The following is an 18,478-nucleotide window of genomic DNA, read 5'->3' as shown; positions in this document are numbered from 1 at the left end:
TCAACGTTCTTTAAAAACCGTAAAATTAAAAAGGCAGCTCCTATCAAGAAAGAATTTCCATTGTAGAATGTCATGTCATTTAATACGAATTCATCATCTGGTGGAACATTCACTAAAATAAATTTAACTTGGTAAATGTCGGCATGTTTCTCGTAACAGCAGCCAAGTTCTTTCATAATTTTATACTCCATCATATTGAAAATGATCCTTTTTTGGCATAGAATAGAAATTTTCTTCCGTTTTAACCCCTATTTACAATCTCATTCCTATAATTTCGACTGTTTTCAAGGGCTAAAAGCAATCGCATTTATAAAGGAATATACGTCCAACGATAATACTAGTAATTATTTTGATGAACAATCAAGTAAATAGCATTAATGATTGTTTTCTCAGCAATCCGTCTCAAGTACAAAGATTAAAGGATTTGTTAAACACAAACAAACCAAACAGGAGGAAGATATTTATCTTTCTTCTATTGTGGATTCAATAGACTTAGCTCGATTTTTATATTTATTATTTTAACCTAATTAAACAGATAACAATTTTGTATTAACGGTAACAAGCGTGAAGAAGAAACTAAAATAGAAATTAGAAAAATGATGAGGATGATGATGATCATCATCACACTAACATTCATACATACAGGGGAAAACAATGCCGAATTTGTTTGCATTTCTCCACGTTTTAAGGTCCCGAATCCAAAAATGGAGGGAGAGAGTCGTTTTACGACCGATGGCCATACTTTCCCTCTTCTTTTATATTAATTTATAAACAAGCAAGAAAGTAAAAAGTTAAACGAATATAAAATTTCCATTTAAAAATAAAAGAAACAAAGAAAAACAGAGCAAAAAGAAGAACCGCGTGGCTTCTTTTTTTACACCTCATATTCTGATTATATTTACAATTCTCATCAAACAGAGGGAAAATTTTTTCCCTTGTTTTCTTTAAAACTTAACCTAGGACCGGATGGTTTCAGCTATTTTGGATTCGTTCCAGCTCTAATTCCGTTCTCCAAACAGCCTGATATAAAGGAAAATTATATAGAACGAAAGTTTAAAAAAAGAAAACTAGCGAAGAGAACGTCGTCGTTCACAATTCAACAGACAGAAAAAGTATAGAAACTTCCTTCTCTTCATCCTCCTCTTCATCCTTCTATTTTTTCCTTCACTTCATCCTCCTCTTCTCCTTTCTCTTCATCCTCCTCCCTTCTCTTCACCCTCCTCTTTTTTCCCTTCTCTTCACCCTCCTCTTTTTTCCTTTTCCCTTCATTCTCCTCTTTCCCCCTTTCTCTTCATCCTCCTCTTTTTTCCCTTCTCTTCATCCTCCTATTTTTTCCCTTCTCTTCATTTTCCTCTTTTTTCCCCTTTCACTTCATCCTCCTCCCTTCCCTTCACCCTCCTCTTTTTTCCCTTCTCTTCACCCATCCTCTTTTCTCTTTCTCTTCACTCTCCTCTTTTCCCTTCTCTTCATCTTCCTCTTCCTCATTATTCATTTCATCCTCCATCAACCAGTGAGTGAAGACAAATGTAAATTCTGTTTATCGCTTAAACTACATAAAATACACATTGTATGAACTTTCGGCAACAACATAATAAATAAATAAATAAATAAAAGGCTGAGAAGAGAGAGGTGCACAGACTTACAAAGAAGTGGCCTGAAGTCATCAGCGACTCTACACCCGGAGATTAAATTTTTCTTATTATTATTAAGGATAATTTCGGGGGTGGTTTTTTTTTATATACATACGTCGGGTTTACCAAAATTTAATCAAATTATTGAATGCATCGCATCGAATTTTATCGTTTCCCCGGGGTTATATTATGGATCTAGAAAGTGCTTGTAGATATATAAAGATACGTAAAATATTTACGATGTGGAGTAATGGCAACAGAAGGTCTCGACGCCGGAGGAAAACATAAATTCAACACGAACTGGAAGAATCGACCAATATTTCTGAACTGCTCGACTGGAAAGAAGCGAGGAACATTCTTCGTCCTGATGTAACATATAATAAATTTGAAGTAGAAAAAAAAAAATTGGCAAAAATTTCACGTTATAAGAGGAATTACATCGAGTAGAAGTACGTGATCGTATGAATAAACCAGTATTTATTTGTCTCTTTCCTGTGTTAAGAATGGTGGATGGCATAATGTGGAAAGGGGGAAGAGGAGGATGAAGTGAATAATGAGGAAGAGAAGGATGAAAGGAAGGGAGAACGGGCGGATGAAGAGAATAATGAGGAAGAGGAAGGTAAAAAGAAAAAACAGGAGGATGAAGAAAAGGGACCGGAAAGATGAAAAGAATAACGATGAAGAAAAGGATGAAGGGAATAATGATGAAGATGAAAAGAAGGAAAAAACAGAAAGATGAAGAAAAGGAAAAACGGGGAAGACGAAAAACGAGGAGGAGAGGAGGATGAAGGGTGTGAATAATGAAGGTGAAAAGAAGGGGAAAAGGAGGAGGATAAAGAAAAAGGGAGGCGGGAGGATGAAGAAAAGGGAGGCGGGAGGACGAAGAAAATCTTGAGGGAACAGGAGGATGAAGAGGGAGACGGGAGGATGACGTGAATAACGAGGAAGAGAAGGATGAAGAGAATAATGAGGAAGAGGAAGATGAAGAGAAGGAAAAACAAGAGGATGAAGAAAAGGGAGAAGAGGAGGAAAGAAAATCCAAAGCCTACTGTAAACACAAGAAAATGTCACGTTAAATACAAAATAGCTATTTCTGAGATAGAGAAAGGAGGACGAGGAAATTAGAAAGAAGAAAAGTGTTTTAGTGGATTATGGAAGAATCTGAAGGAAGAACAGCAAAACCGGAAATTGGCAGGCGCCGCTTCATTGACGCCATCGAGATTGATAAATCCAGACTAAAGAAAATGAAAAGAATTTCTTAATTGAATCCGGCATTCTCGATTTTAATAGTGTCAAAACTCGGTTAAACGGAATCGAGTCGTCGAAGAGAGATTTCCAATACGTAAACGGTGTCCAGTTTGTGGGTGTAGAGGATCCACCCCTATCGATTTATGTTAAAATCTCCGCGATATCGACCGAATTTCGTGAAGGAAAACATAAATAAGTGGCGATTCGCATCCTTCCAATAAGTACAGTATCCGTGACAGACTCTTGGGAGTCTCACCTCGATGGCATCAAATTCTCCGTGAAAAAAAAAAACCACATTTCTTACATTCCGGGCCGTGTTTACACTACAGTTACTTTTACAAATCTCCCTCGACGATATCCGGATTCGAGCCGCTTCCAATATCCGTATCGGGCCATTTACTATTGGAGGATTGCTTGGAAGGAAGCCAAAGAGTCCGGACCAATACTTACCATATTTCTTGCACCTATGCAACTTTATCAATAATTTAAATACGGGAATTATTGTTGCAGAGTAGAATTTTACTCGAAGAACTCAATATGCCATCTCCTCAACTTTATGCCATAAAAAAATCGATACAAGATTACGATAAGAATTGGAAATGAATGGAGTATTCTTGAAGATAATTACTTAAATTCCGTTTATCGAACGAATGGAATTTAAAAAGTAATTCCAATTTTTCATACCCTCAAACTAATTCTTTGCTGCAATTAAAGGACGATGGTCGAGGGATCGAATTTAGAAAAAGTAGAGACGTTACAACGTGGTTATTAATACGAGATTGCTTGAAACAAATCGATATTTGGCACGAGCAACCTATTGTCTGGCAAAGACAAATCAGTATCTTTTTTCTTTATGGAATTTATGTGGAATTCTTTGAATTAAAATGATAATAATAATAATAAATGTTAATGATACGAACGGAATTCATTTCTTGTCGAAGATATCGTTAAGAATCTATTGTGGTATTATGACGATTCCGCCCTCTATTGAAGGTTCTCCAATGAATTATCTTGTTCCGTTTTATTCCACTGAATTAATTGTATTCTGGTGTTATTTTCTTATCATTTCCTGTTATTTGTACAACTTTCTCTAACTACTTTATCTTTTGTGTGGTGTACAAATGAATATTTCTGTGCTATTGTTACGCGACTTTATAGAATTTCGTTAATTACTAATTCGTATATTGAAAATACCCATTAAAATATAACTTATTAATAGGGTGCTGTTGAGGATGAACTCGATAGCACATGTTTATAATGGATTTATTTAAAAAGTCTTGGACCATAGACATATTCGAGGTGTGGACATTTATGATGAGTTTATTCCATTCGTAAGCCCATTACTTGTAGATCAGGAATTCCCATAGTACCCCGAGGGTGGTAGAAGTCTTAAGGAGGCTGAAAGGCAAAGGGAGGTAGGAGTTTTGGAATTTTGTACCCCATCCAAAACCTCCAAAACTCCACGCTAGCCAAGTGCGAAGCCACACGACCAACTAACAGTGTTGGGTGGTTTTATCCACTCGGCATTGGTGGGCCAAAAAGTTTGGTAAACACTGCCATAGGATCTTCAAACATTGAATAATATCTTACATTCGACGTATAATCCTATTAACGAATCTACTCGATGCCATGATGTATAGACGATGGATCCATTCAGCTTATCATTTACGGATTTATTCTAGTAAAGAATATTTGTGACGAATTTGTTGGGATATCGACAAGTAAACATGGTAAGTGACGTGATTACTGTAGTACAAAATAAATGATTAAATCTGCCAACGTGCCGGGCAATTGGCTTTACTTTAAATTGCATTAAATTCGCTTCACGAATGCGATTTATAACTCTCTCCTCCTCCTCCTCTCCGGGCAGATATTTATAGCTTTTTCAACTTTTCTTTTTTGATGTATGGTCCCTTCCATAAGTCATTTCTTTACAATTCAAATCATTTTTCTTCTTTATATATTTATCGCTGCGTGTTCACATTTCTATATTCCACGCGTTGTTTTATCCTGTGGATAACTTATGCAGGATACTGTGCATCTTCGCATCCCTACCTTTTATCATCTGAATCATTTTACATACAAAATATTTCTTTAAAAAGAAAAACCAGTCTAAACCAGTGGCCCATCAACCTTTTGAGTCAGTGGCGCACACAAACAAGATCATCTTACATCAAAACGTGATGTCCAATGCCCGATTTTTCTGTATAAAAGTACACAGACAATAGGAAAAAGTGAAGAAACAATTAGAATTTTTAGAAATTCCACATTGATGCTCGGAAATCGATCATTAAAAAAAGAAGGGGGTGTTTCTCTCCCCTCTCCTCAGCAATTAGCCCAATTCTCAGATGCTGTCAAGCGAAACATTTACTGATTAAACGAATTAAGGAAACAAATATTATTTTTTGCTTCCTCCTGTATATTTATTACGTCTAAAAAAGGGAACGAAAGAATATAAAATAACATGACACATCTGTCAGCAGCAATTTGCGTGTACTGTACACGTACATCAGAAAATATTATTTTGTTTTTTTTTCAAATTACTCGTTGTTCTAAGATTATAAAACGTATAAACAATAAAATATTTCATTGTGGAGGTGTGTAAATACTATTGTTAAAATATAAAACACAGTAAAATCAGTCCAAAACGGAACATTAATACAACGGGAACAACGCCTAAAAGGTAGGAATGTAGCGATTTTATGTGTTAGAAAAACACCTGCTTAAGACGGAAAAGTATTCGGTACAGTACCAGTCCGGTTTTCACAGGTTATACCGTATATAGGACCATATCAAACGATAGAATTTCATATTTTAAATATGGACGTCTGAAAAAAGGTGAGAGGTCACGAAACCCTTTACACTTGTGTTAAAACTAGACCTCGCTTACAACTTACCAAATATTTTATTTAAAAATATATTTATGAAAGGGAATTCTTTATAAGTAACTTCAACTTTACTACATATAAAAAATTGTTATGCTTTGCAAGTTGAAGTGGATAAGGACATTGAAAGATAAAGTGTAGTATGGTTTGATTAGAGGTGGGCTAATTTGTTATAACCGAATATAATTGATAAACTGAGAGAAAGTTTGCATCGTGCTGGATTTTACGACGTAAGTCACGCGCCAGTAACATGATGCTGACCTTTTATCTTTGTTAAACGTGAGCACCTCTCGTCGAGTTCCTTTGCAGCTGGACAAACAATTAATACTGCACGTTGCTGCCATACTCTCTTGGCATTGTGTCGTGCCATAAAAAAGCAAGCGTCCTGGTCTTCTATCTCCACGAAAATCTCGTGTCGAAGTTTAAGGGAGTGGTGTTTAGCCATCCTCCAAACGCTTTGGCCCATTGTTTAGCCATTCTCCAAACGCCTTGGCCCATTGTTTCACATCGGACAGGATGCTGTTCAACATTACATTACGTCACAACTACTCTTCTATGATGCCAGAATCTTCATTCTCCAACCTCGTTAAAGTTGGATAAATCTCTTAATAATCTTAGTATGTATTTACTGTATCAAAGAGGAGAAGGATGAGATGCTCTAACTGGAGCTATCATCCTCTTTTCTCATATTAATACTCTAGATACCCTCTAGAAGAAGAAAACATCAAATTAAACAAATCTTTAACAACGTGTTAATTGTGTTGTCAATTCTTCCTAAGGAACCATTGCGCACAGTTGAATAACATTGCAAACACGGCGGCGCGTTATCGTACGGTCAAAAAGGGTAATTGCATGAGGCACTCATCAACAGAAAGTCCCAAACCAATCTTTTACATGAAAATATTGCCCAAAAATAATCTCTGAAGTCAACAGTACTGGGATTACCCCCTAATTCAAATTTTCCTGGATCCCACGCGCCGCTGTGCAAACATCAACAGCTACACGAAGAATATCAATAAATATGTACGGGTTGCGTACGACAATCAAAGTAAAAAGCTGAGAGCAACGTACATGAATCATTATTTAATCATTCTTCCGAAATTATGACTCATAACAACGTCGTTTATTAGACGAAGGAAAGAGCGCTCGAACACTGAAAGGCCTGAATTAACGGATATCTCTTGGTGTCGGTAAATGGCACTTACAAGGCACCAAAGTGGCAAAACGACATTTAAAACTGTCGCTTCGATACGCAATTATTTTACAACCGTACAATGTCTGATATTATAAATCCGGCAGTAAATAAAGAGAAGAGAAACCGCTTAACGGGTTACGGAAACAGTCACTCCTCTCCACTTCACTCGAATAATTACAAGTACCATTAATTTCGACAAACGGAAGGTCCAACTAGAATTAAATACGTAACGTACGGAAAGAAGCTTCCTTACGGGTTAAACAATACCTGAAGACCCCTTATTGCTTGAAGCATACACGCAATTACGGCGCGTTATTCCTGGAGAGGGTAAGATCTCGCTACGTCATCTTCTAAATATAACCATGACCAAGTATTATCGTCAAGAGATTAGGCACAGGAATTAAATTAAATAAAGTAAATTACAGCAAATCAATTTGATCTTCTTACCGTGAATTAATACTTCCTAATAATGTGGATCGATCGCCGATAATCCCGTGGTATTAGCGCCTTCTTAAATGTCTTCTATTAACGATTTTTATTAATTTATACACACAAAACATTGACCAACAATAAAAACATTTATAAGGCTTCTCCTGCGACTTATTTTTGGAAAAAAAAAACATAATAAAAAACGAAAGAATTCAAGAAGTACCATCAAGGAGATACTTCTTCAGTTTATCCTGATGAGGATGACTCATAGTGATAACAGTTATGCACGTTGATACGGCAAGCTGATGCTTACATATAGATATTTCGACCGTAACTCGTTCGATCATCGGATTATAATGAAATATCGATTGCTTGACTTAACTGGAGTTGGATTTGTCACAAGTTTTTTTGTCATGTTTATCGGTTCCAAGTCCACCTTTGTCTTCTGTATGTATGTATTCTTTAAAGCTTAATAACTCCTGTTCCTTTAGCCGAAAATTTCTGAAATTTTGCATGGAGGTATGTGTACTAGGGGCGAAGGTGCTGTTAAATTTTGGTGTTTAAAGGTCAACGGGGTGGGGAGATAGAGAGGATCGTATGTCGTATCACGGGTTGGGTCGTACTTAATGAAGATTTTACTCGTTATTAGAATTTACATTTTTAAGAAACCCATCCCTAGACTCAAAATTAAGCCTTTTCTGTTTTAAAAATTTCTTAAAATAATAATTTTGCGGAAATAAATAATGTCGAAGTGTCGAGCAGTATAAAAATTAAGAGAGTGGAATGCTTAGAAGTTAGTAAAATGGCTTCCCTATTTACTAAAGTGCAACTACTTCTTTGATCGTCTAGGTTTAATTTACACTCAGGAAATGAATCCCTCTGACCTTATAAATAAACAGTCGCTGTTTGTATCATTGACGATTCGAATGGAGTTTGGTTTCTGTTAAGTACGGTAACAGACACGACCTGGATACAATCGATTGTCGAAAAATGCAAAAGCCACCTTTATAAAGAATAAACAGTACGATAAATGTTATCGAGGAGGTAAATATTAGAATGATTTTCGTTTGTTTGGTGATATTTTTATTGTTTACACGAAACTGAGAAACGCGATATCGAACAGTAACAATCAAAACTTCTCCCTCTTTCCGGAAGTGTGCTCTGACGTAGTGTTAACTATGTTTTCCCTCTCCACAAGTGGACTTTGACGTAGTTTACACAACGCCAAAGTATACTTCCGGATAGAGGGAGAAAAGTTTACACTACGTCATAGTACACTTCCGGAAAGAGGCAGAAAAGTTTACACTACGTCATAGTACACTTCCGGAAAGAGGGAGAAAACTTTACACTACGTCATAGTATACGTCCGGAAAGAGAGGGAAACTTTACACTTCCGGAAAGAGGGGAAAACTTTACACTTCCGGAAAGAGGTAGAAAACTTTACACTACGTTATAGTACACTTCCGGAGAGGGGAAAACTTTACACTTCCGGAAAGAGGTAGAAAACTTTACACTACGTCATAGTACACTCCCGCTTTACTTCTTCTCGTATTAAAATGTCTACTGAAGGGATAAATTTTCCCCGAGCGTTTGTGCCCATCATTGGTCTGATAAGCCCTCACTATTATCTGCCTCACTGTTGTTGATAATTTAATTAACATAATTATATCAAGGACTAGAAGCAACTTTTGTAATAATTTCGATAAATTTTCAGTTAAGACCGTACAAAATATATCTTCTTTAACTTCTCCGCGTACGATTCTATAGTTCATACGGATAAAAAACAATATTTCCCACGAACGTAACCTCAGTTTACGACAGAAACCAGAATTCGATTTACGACGGGCTCGCTTAACGACGATCTTCCAAAATAACCGGATTAGGTGTTTAAAACCGGATCTGGCTCGTTAGTAGTATAAAACCCTGCGGAATTCACGGGATTTTTACACGACGAATCGAATATAAAACATTCCATTAAACATAACAAATAATAGAATGGTAAACACGAGTTTAATGTATCGTTTATCTTTGTTTCTGTTGGATGTTAACGACGATGGCGTCCATCGTTTGGTTAATAAGTCTTTGGGAAGGAGGGCATCTGTTGACCTTCTTCTCTCGCCTCCAGTCGTTATGGCGTAATTCGAAACGAAACACAATACTAATCTAAGCACACCTCCATTCTATTACATTGCTTTACACTCGCTTTTATTTATTGGTTGCACCAATTTTATCGAGTTCTTAATTGGCTCTTAAGACGGGGTACAGGTATGCCGGATACCTGTCAAGTATAAGTACATTGTACACATTGTAATAGAGATTTAGAATCGGGGTTGACAAGTCTATAGTACAGTTCTTCGGCAAAGAGTAGGTTGATGACGTCGAGGAAGAAAAACGACCGGAAGTCGTCTTTCGTCTCCGGACAATCGGGAAAGGATGGAAATTTCCTTTCGGTCAATCGCACTTTCCGGTTTTTCGAGGCGAAAACGACGGGAAAAATTCATTTAAATTTCAATTATTCTCGAGCGAAACTTCCATAAATAAGTGGAGGAAAAATCCGTTAAACAATTAGGAACACGTTGGGCGCGGTGACGACATCCGGATTGAAAACACCACGGGGGATCAACACGCGCACAGACACACCGGAAAGAAGATAACCTTGAATGCAAACCGGAAAAAAATAATAATAATAATCGTATTTTAAGCCCGGAGGCGCCATTCTAAACGTAGATTTTAATGATAAAACAAATAAACCGATGGGTAACAGGTGCTGTAAAAGTAAAAACGGAACTTCCGGTATTAAATGTGACGCTCGACTCCTCCCATTTCGACGTCACCGGCAACTTCCGGATTAGTTCTCACGCTCCAGAAACCAGAAAATGGCGTCTTGACACCGGATCCGACGTCGCGGGGGGGGGGGAGGAAAAGAGTGGCGATGACTAACCTTTTAGCCTTTACCACGTAAACTCGTCTTCGAGTCTCGTAGGCGTCGCGTGGAAAGCGTGACGATCGACATCCCGGCTTGCGTCACGCCGACGGAATGTCGTCGCGCCCACGCTTCGCTTCGCTTCGAGTGCGCGACGAAACAGAGCCGCTCGCGCGTGTACGCTACTTTGAAGAGTTTCCGAGGAGAGAAATCCGACCCTCTCCGAAGTACACACTCGCTCTCGTTAGAAACTGGGACGGCGGCGCGTCACTTGGGTGTTAAATTCTGCACGTGAAGTTTTTTTCTTTCCCCTCTCGTGGACGGAACCGTTTCGGCCGTCCGACGGTCAATCGACTTCCGAGCGAGAAAATCGCGCCTCCGTTTATCGTATCGATTCTCCGATCGGAAGCGAGAAGCGGAGGCGCGCCGGCGACGTAGGGAAATTTCCCTATCGGTTTTTGAAAATCCACCCGTCGGCCGTTGACAAATAAATCTTCACGATACGTCGCTTTTAATGTTATAATGGAAGGGAAAGAAACACCATCGGTTCGGCGCCATCTTTATGTATTCCGTCCGGCGTCGGAAGCAACGCCGCGCGCGCATCCAGAAGCGCCGGTTTATAATTAAGTTTGCGCTTTAATGTAAGGTCGCTCCCAGCGCGCGCTCTCTCTCCTAACACACGATCGAAGCTTCCGGATCCGGAAGAGGAAACGGAAGTCCGTCTTCTCAGTAAGGAACTGAAACAACCCGACGGAAAGCACGAGGCAGCCGTTCGGCGCGCCCATCCGTCACCGCTATATAAAGAGGAACGTTAGCGCCGAACGGCGGCCATCCTCCGCGTAAATCTTATGGGAAAAAATCGGAAATTTCTCAACGTGTAGACCGGGAACGATTCCGGATGTTGCACGCGACGTTAACGCGAGCGGAGGAAGCGAAATCGGAGGCGCGCCACCCAGTTTTTCCGGTTTTTAGCGCGAGGATACGGAAAATCGCATCAGGAATGACCGGAGTGGGATGGCCCATTTGTTTCTGTTTAGCGAGAGAAGCGAGGATGCCGTATCGAACGGAAGAATGCGACGGAGATCCTCTCGTCGTCTGCTACTCCGATCCTCCGGCTCCGTTCGATGCCCCTTCTCTGCTTTCTTCTCTTTCTTCCCTTTATAAAGCGCCTCCTTCTCCCTTCCGACGCATAAAAAGCCGGATTGATAAGAGTAACGTGGCTTACCTGATATCCGTCGGGCGGTCCGAGCGTCCGTCGTTGGGCCGTGCAAAAAGAACAACACTTTAATTCCCAGCCTACTCTCCACGACCTCCTCAGCGCCATGATACCGCCACTCTCGCCGCCCCGCGCCCCCTGCCGGAGCGAGTCGTAACTAACGCGCCCGCCTGTTCGTCTTCCCTCACCTCCCGACCGTCTTTTCTTCTCTAGTAATTTGCCACTTTCTCCGATTTTTACGGAAGAAAAACGCCGGAAAATCGGAAAAAGTACAAAATTTACTATTTTTACACTTTTAATTACCAATATCGAGTTTCGAACTGCCGACGTTAATTTAATTCGCGCGATCGACGGAAGATGGCGGTAGCCGTCTGTCGATCGAGACGGAATCGATTTCTCTGCCATTTTTTTTTTTTTATTATTTGTTAAGTATAACCAAATAATAGTTCATTATCTTGATAAATGTCGGTTTCCGTTTCCGGTGTCGTAAGGGCTAATCGCCAAAGGAGTAACTTTATCCACGGATAAAGTAACTTTTGAAGAGAGAGGCACGCTCGACGTACCGGAACCGGAAATGTGTCGCCTCCGGTGACGTCTCCGTTTGGCATATTAATTGCTTTCTTTACTCGATTACCGTAATATAAGTAAAGTGGCGAACGGGCAAATTATCCTTTTCTCTCGATTTTTCTGTAGGAAAGAATAGAAAGTAAGCCCAAATGTCGATTTACGGACCGTGATGCGAATGATAATTGTTGGCATTATGTAAATTTCCACGTCCCGCAATGGAAAAGTCGCGTTGGTTAATGCGCCGCGTGACGGGTTACGCGACACGACGCCATTTTTACCCCTAGCGAATCGTACCGTTCCACCTTCTACGTCAGTGTAATTCAACCCTTTTTTTTTTACGACCTTTCCCCCACCCCCCGATTCGGTAATTTTTCCTCCAGGCACCACTACTTCTTCATTTATATAGAGTTATTACACTTTATTATTACAGGTAAAGCGTTATGACGCTGCTCTGCTGTACTTCGTGACACCCCTGGAGTGTCGTTGCGACACTTAAAAGGGTGCAATGATACTTCTACGTAATCAACCGTAATCTTGGCGAATTGTATGGGAAGTTTCTAGCCCTCATCCACGCTGACGAATCCCTCTTGGGCACAATTTATACTCCCGATTACGCTGTCATTTAACTGTCGTTTTGGAAATTTAAATGTCTTTTATGCTAGGAAAATTATTTACGACTCTTCTATCATTTCGTACGGGTAGCCTTGTTATCTAGAAGGGAATATTCCGAAAAAAATCGATGAATTTATGTCATATTTTATAAGGAGAATTAAATGGGAAACGGCCGAACCTTCGACTTATATCGATCGAATGTTCGAGTTTGATATCAACGTTTCTTTTTTTTTGAGGAAAAAGTCTTTTAACAAAGTTATTCTTTGCACTTTTATGAGCATTTTCGTTTCTACGTGTCTTAATACACGTCCACGTTGTAATCTTATTTTCGAAATTACTTAAAAGAGCGGGGGGAGGATAGATAATAAGAGTATACACTTCTTAAACAGTATTAAAAAGACTACTTTTCGAATATATAAAGGTCTAAACAGTAGCCTAATTGTATACTGATTCGGCATTACTACAAGAAAGAAAAAGCTGACTTTGTTGATAAACTTTCCCGTCTGTTTTCGTCCCAAATAATCGCTGCCATTATCTTTATGTCTTCGGATTGGTACTGGAGATATGAAGGAAGTGGGGTCGTATCTCCCGAACCAACTAACCGATTTTCTTGAAAATTTCTAGAAATATTTTCACCTAATACACGAATCTCCCTGCAAAATTTCAGAAATTTTCGACGAAAGGTACGGGAGTTATTACGTTTCGAAGTGGGTGAACATAATCGTGTCCTATAATGAGTACATTAATTGATTAATTAATTTAAAAAAAAAAAATTACAACTTAAATAAAACGTTATCGTAAATATAAACAATCTTTTAATGTCTTATATTTGAAATTTAAAAAAAAAAATCTCTGACGTAATTATTCAATTCTGATGATGATTGGTTTGAAATTAGTTTATCCGAACGGTAATTGGTTAATTTAAAAAAAAAAAAAAAGTCAATTCAAACGAACTTTCTTATTGTATTTTGTACAATATATTATTCTATTCTCAGATGATAAATAAATATATTATTTTATTACAAAATTATTTATTTTTTACAGCTTTTAACGTGTTATTATAATGGCACATAAAATTTATTTATAGTGTATTGAGGATGTTTTTATTGGATATTTGATTTAGGATTTAGTCAACAACTTCACCACCAACAACCCAGTTCTTATTTGAGTCGATATAAAATACGATAAATATAAAATTACGTATAAAATAACTAAAATGACGAATTTACTATAAAGTAAATTTTCCTTTGTCTTTTGTAAGAGTAATTCCTAGTATAATAAATAAATAAAAATTAAAGCATGGGCGCTCATGGAAAGCCCATAAATACTGATGAAATGTGTAAAAATATTTCTAAACGTGAGAACCCCACGCTTTTATTCTTTGTGGCATAATACAAGAATGGTGTGAACGTCGAAGAAAAATTGTTTGCAAACTCTAGAAAAAGTATTGTCAATGGAAATCAAAGTTGTAAACCTTATGGAGTGAAAACACCCCTAAATTTTCCCTAAATTAACAGGGTATTCCTTCTAAAAACTGAAACATGTTCTCACTAGTAGTTTTGCTCTAATTTTCCCAGCAATTTATCCCTAATCTTCTCCCCATCTTGCTTATTTCCCTTAAGTTTAGGGAAGAAACCCTAATTAGGGAATCTGTAATTGAGAAGTGGATGAACATTGAGTTACAATACTTTATCCAGACAGAATAAAACTAGAATAACTTAATAAAAAAAAGTTGTATAATAACAGAAAGAAATACATCTTTTTTAAAGTTTTTAACTAATTCTTTTACTTTAAACCAATGTGCCATTGTATTAGTCGAACGATAAAAGTAAACTTGAGCCACATTGTCTCATTAGAGAATCTTTATCGTGATCTGTTTTATCTGACACATCAAATTACTTTTTCTATCTGTGTTAAATTAGTTATATATCGATCTGATTTTCTTTTGGATATAAAAATAGAATCTTAACTGGCCCTTTTAATGCCTATATCCTTCATTACGTCTGATGGTGTAGGAGAACTTCGCTTTACGAAAATTTCGAAAGTTACTTTCGATTCTTTCTCGCACGAATTCTATTTAAACTTTAAAAGTTCGTGAGTATAAAACGAATAGATAACGTGGGAAATAACACGGAACACAGTTTAGCTGAAATATATATATATATATTTAACGCTTCCAATTTCAGAAATCAGCTCTATGTTATCCATTAAAAAAACAATGGATACCATTGTCATTTAAACCAATCCTATCGTCTTATACGTGTTATCTTCGCTACCGATAACTATATTTTATGGTATCATTATCATACCTCGTTATATATATATATATATATAGTGTATCATTACCGGAGGTTAGTAGATAGGATCATTATCGTCACTCGAATCCATGGAGTATCATTATAGAAATTGGCCCATCAACGATTACTAAAATCTCATACTAAATCGAACATTAAATTCAGTATAAACTGGGCAATATTTAGGTTTTTGGTTCACCACTTACCTATTGTAATTCAGGTCTTAATACGGTTTAAACACTTGTGTAATTAATGCCTCATATGGGTAATGTAATTGAATACGTTATTAAGGCACTAATGCCATGTTTGAAACCTACGAAAGAGCTATTATTAGATGGATCTTAAATAAGGTTCACAATTCCTCTCTTCTATCCAGGAACGTAGCTACTGTTGTGTCAAGTGTAGCGACGTTGCATGCACTTATATAAACACCCCATCGTGGTACTTCCTCTAGAGGGTTTCCGGGTGATTAAGGAATAAAATCGAAATAAGAATATCGATTATAACAAGTAAAAACAATAGGTCTAGTTTATAATTCACATATTTTTTGTATAGTTTTAGTTGTAGTGTGCCACGGAATACTGGGAAGTATCCAGGTCTGGCGTGCGTGAGAAAAGGTTGCTACAGAGCAATGATCTAATTGATCGAGTTAATAACAATCACGCAATAAGTAAAGAGATAAAAGAGAAAGGAAACGATGAAGATATTGATATCACGGCAGCAAAAGAAGTTTATCGAAAAATATGCCTGAAAAACGTTGACAGAAAATATTTCTCAGCAGAGGACGGAAATTTTACAGCGGGTGATCTGGGGAATCCAGGAAAGAATCCTGGATTAAAAACCATAGGAATTTCTCTGGGATGATCCGTAGGATTTTGTCGTAGATACGGGTAGGCCTGAGTGGCCAAAAAGAAAAAAAAAATACTGAAGAAAACTCCTTCTGAATGGATTGAATTGGTGGAAATAAGACAATGCAACGTGTGGGAGATCTGCCAACGGAGAGGTGTCTTGTGGTAACACTTTCATGGAAAAATGGGCCCTATTTAGGTGTTAGACAGGTGAAGAAAATTCAAAAAACTTGCGACCAATTCGTTGATGAGGTTCAAATCTTCCACTAATTACTAATATTTGGTGGTTTTATCCATTTAGTCAATGATGAGACCACCCGAATGAACAGCGAAGTCTCAGAAAATGTGCGAAACCACGACCAAGTGATCGGTTGGTTTCATTTTCCGTTGCCTTCTCAATGATGATTTTATTATTGGTAAGTTTTACTGCATATCTATGCGTGAAGGTCTATCTAATCTAACTCAATAATTGCTCCTGTAGGCTATCATATATCTCTTTTATATCCTAGCTGAAATTATTGTCAGAAAGGCGTGAAAAAACAAAGGATAATGACGGTCTTTGTACATTTCTAATTATCTGTTTTATGTTATTACGAGACACTTATTTACCTTCTATTAACGAACAGACATAATTAAGTACAGTATATTCACATTGATCTATTGTACTACTTCTTAGAATCTATTGATGTGATTAGACATTGAAGCTTCTTGTATAATGTACGATACCCCATTTTATTTAAGCTTGTGATCCGTATTGTATAGTATTCCGGAGCCTCTGAACAATGATTACACCCATTTGGCATGCGACTTTTTTGGCCAAATTTACAATTAGATGTATTTGCAATAAAGGTTCTAGTTAAAGATTGAATTAATAATTCCAAGTTCAATGCACCGCATGAACTAGAAACTATTAATCATTAAATTATTACCACCGAACTGCTTACTGTAATGAATTAATATGGGACAATACAGAGGAGAATAAGGCCCACACCAATCGATAGAAATTCCTTTGTATTAACATTTCTAGAAGGCCCTAATTATAGATTAGAGGTGTGGAGTCACTACACCCGTTTACTTTTTAAAGTAAATCGATGTTTTATTTGGAAATAAAATTGAATTTAGCTGCTCTAAAACTTTATTTATTAATTCGGCAAGCCAAAATTGAATTTACCCCCCTTTATTTAATATACAACCGCATAAAAACACTTCCTTATGAGTATTTATCTTTCTCTTTTCCGGTTCCTTGGTTTAATAAATCTTCTGATCTAGGTTAAATTGGTTCGAGCTGGATAATTTATTTATTAATTATGATAGATCGAGGACCTATACTCTATTGTAATCGATACCTCGACCAGATTATCGTCGGAAATCACGTGATTAATGCGGCTCCGTTACCAATTATACTTCCGAGTTTACGTCTATCGATTATTATACAACCGGAAACCACGTCATTCTCGTACACTTAATTACGTTTTATAAATCCCTTTTACGCCGAAACGAGCTTAAATATCCGATATAATTTTGGTCGGATTTAAGACGGAAATTGTCATATGATCAACCGGATTTACGTCACAAATAAGAATTCAATAGTTGAAGCATCGCGGGTGTTTTTAAATTTACTCAGTTTACATTCCTCAACAGGGAATATAAAACTGTAAATTAATACTTTACTAACGAATTTATTTCCAGCGTATCGTATTACACATCAACCAATCTACCCTTATTTAATATTTCATTTAAAATATCAGGATTAATCTCAAATCGAAAGTGGAGAAGACGAGATTTTGTTCACCTAATTTAAAGCTTAATAACTCCTGTTCCTTTTGACGAAAATTTCTGAAATTTTGCAGGCAAATTCGTGTATTAGACTGAAATGTTTATAGAAATTTTCATAAAAATCGGACAATTAATTCGGGAGATATGACCCTCCTTTCGTACCAATCTTATAAAGGTGATGGTAGCAAGTATGAAAGATGGAAACAAATAATTAAAAAAAAATGTAGGCAAAGAGTACCATCTCCTGTTAATATAATGAGTTGAACAACTGATATTGTTAACTTAGAAGTAATTGGCTATATATTTTTATTGTCGCCAGTCAAATGATGCAATGAAAATAGGAATGAGGACACAGCATCAATTGTAGTAACATAAAACTATTTAGAGGCCGATGTCATCCTTTTTTTTTGTACGTGTGTGTGTGTGTATCTGTCTGTATGTGTGTCTGAGACAAAGTTATTTTTTCTGATCTTAAAATACGTTATTTCCAACCGGTAGATCGCGGTAGTTTTCGGGGATCGTCAAGAGCATTCTATGCCTGTTAAGCGTGTTTCGTAATAGGTAAAGGTTGAGAACCGTGATAGAATTATACAGAGGCGTTGTTTATATTGCTAGATCCGTGTGTTTAAGTATCGCTTATTGTTATTTCGTAAGGCTTCTACTATATTTAGAAACGTAGCAGACGTCTCCCCGTTTTCCATCGATCGTTTTCGCTCTAAAAATAAATAAGGATAAACGACTCGAATAAAAATTCTGACTAAAATTTATATATATAATGTTTATTTATAATTAAAGAAAAAAAACGAATTTTTTTCTTTAAAATCGAGTCGTGATTTCGATCGAAAGAAAGAAGG

At 37.2% G+C, this 18,478-nt stretch overlaps 1 protein-coding gene across 1 annotated transcript in view; it reads right to left on the bottom strand.

Annotated features, from left to right (window-relative positions):
* The window catches only part of LOC111634984 (calcium uniporter protein, mitochondrial-like), a 121,914-nt gene extending 110,244 nt beyond the window's left edge, over positions 1-11,670 (bottom strand). Inside the window, exon 1 of the mRNA XM_023379829.1 lies at positions 11,537-11,670. Within this exon, the coding sequence (XP_023235597.1) occupies positions 11,537-11,635 (99 nt within the window). The 5' untranslated portion in view covers positions 11,636-11,670. The remainder of the gene's footprint in view (positions 1-11,536) is intronic.
* Between the last annotated feature and the right edge of the window lie 6,808 nt (positions 11,671-18,478).

Source organism: Centruroides sculpturatus, unplaced genomic scaffold, assembly GCF_000671375.1.
Source record: "Centruroides sculpturatus isolate CEXI.00-Female unplaced genomic scaffold, Cexi_2.0 scaffold992, whole genome shotgun sequence".
In the NCBI taxonomy this organism is placed as follows: Eukaryota; Metazoa; Arthropoda; class Arachnida; order Scorpiones; family Buthidae; genus Centruroides; species Centruroides sculpturatus.
Note: the sequence above shows the minus strand (reverse complement) of the source record. Positions and strands in the feature narration are given on the sequence as shown.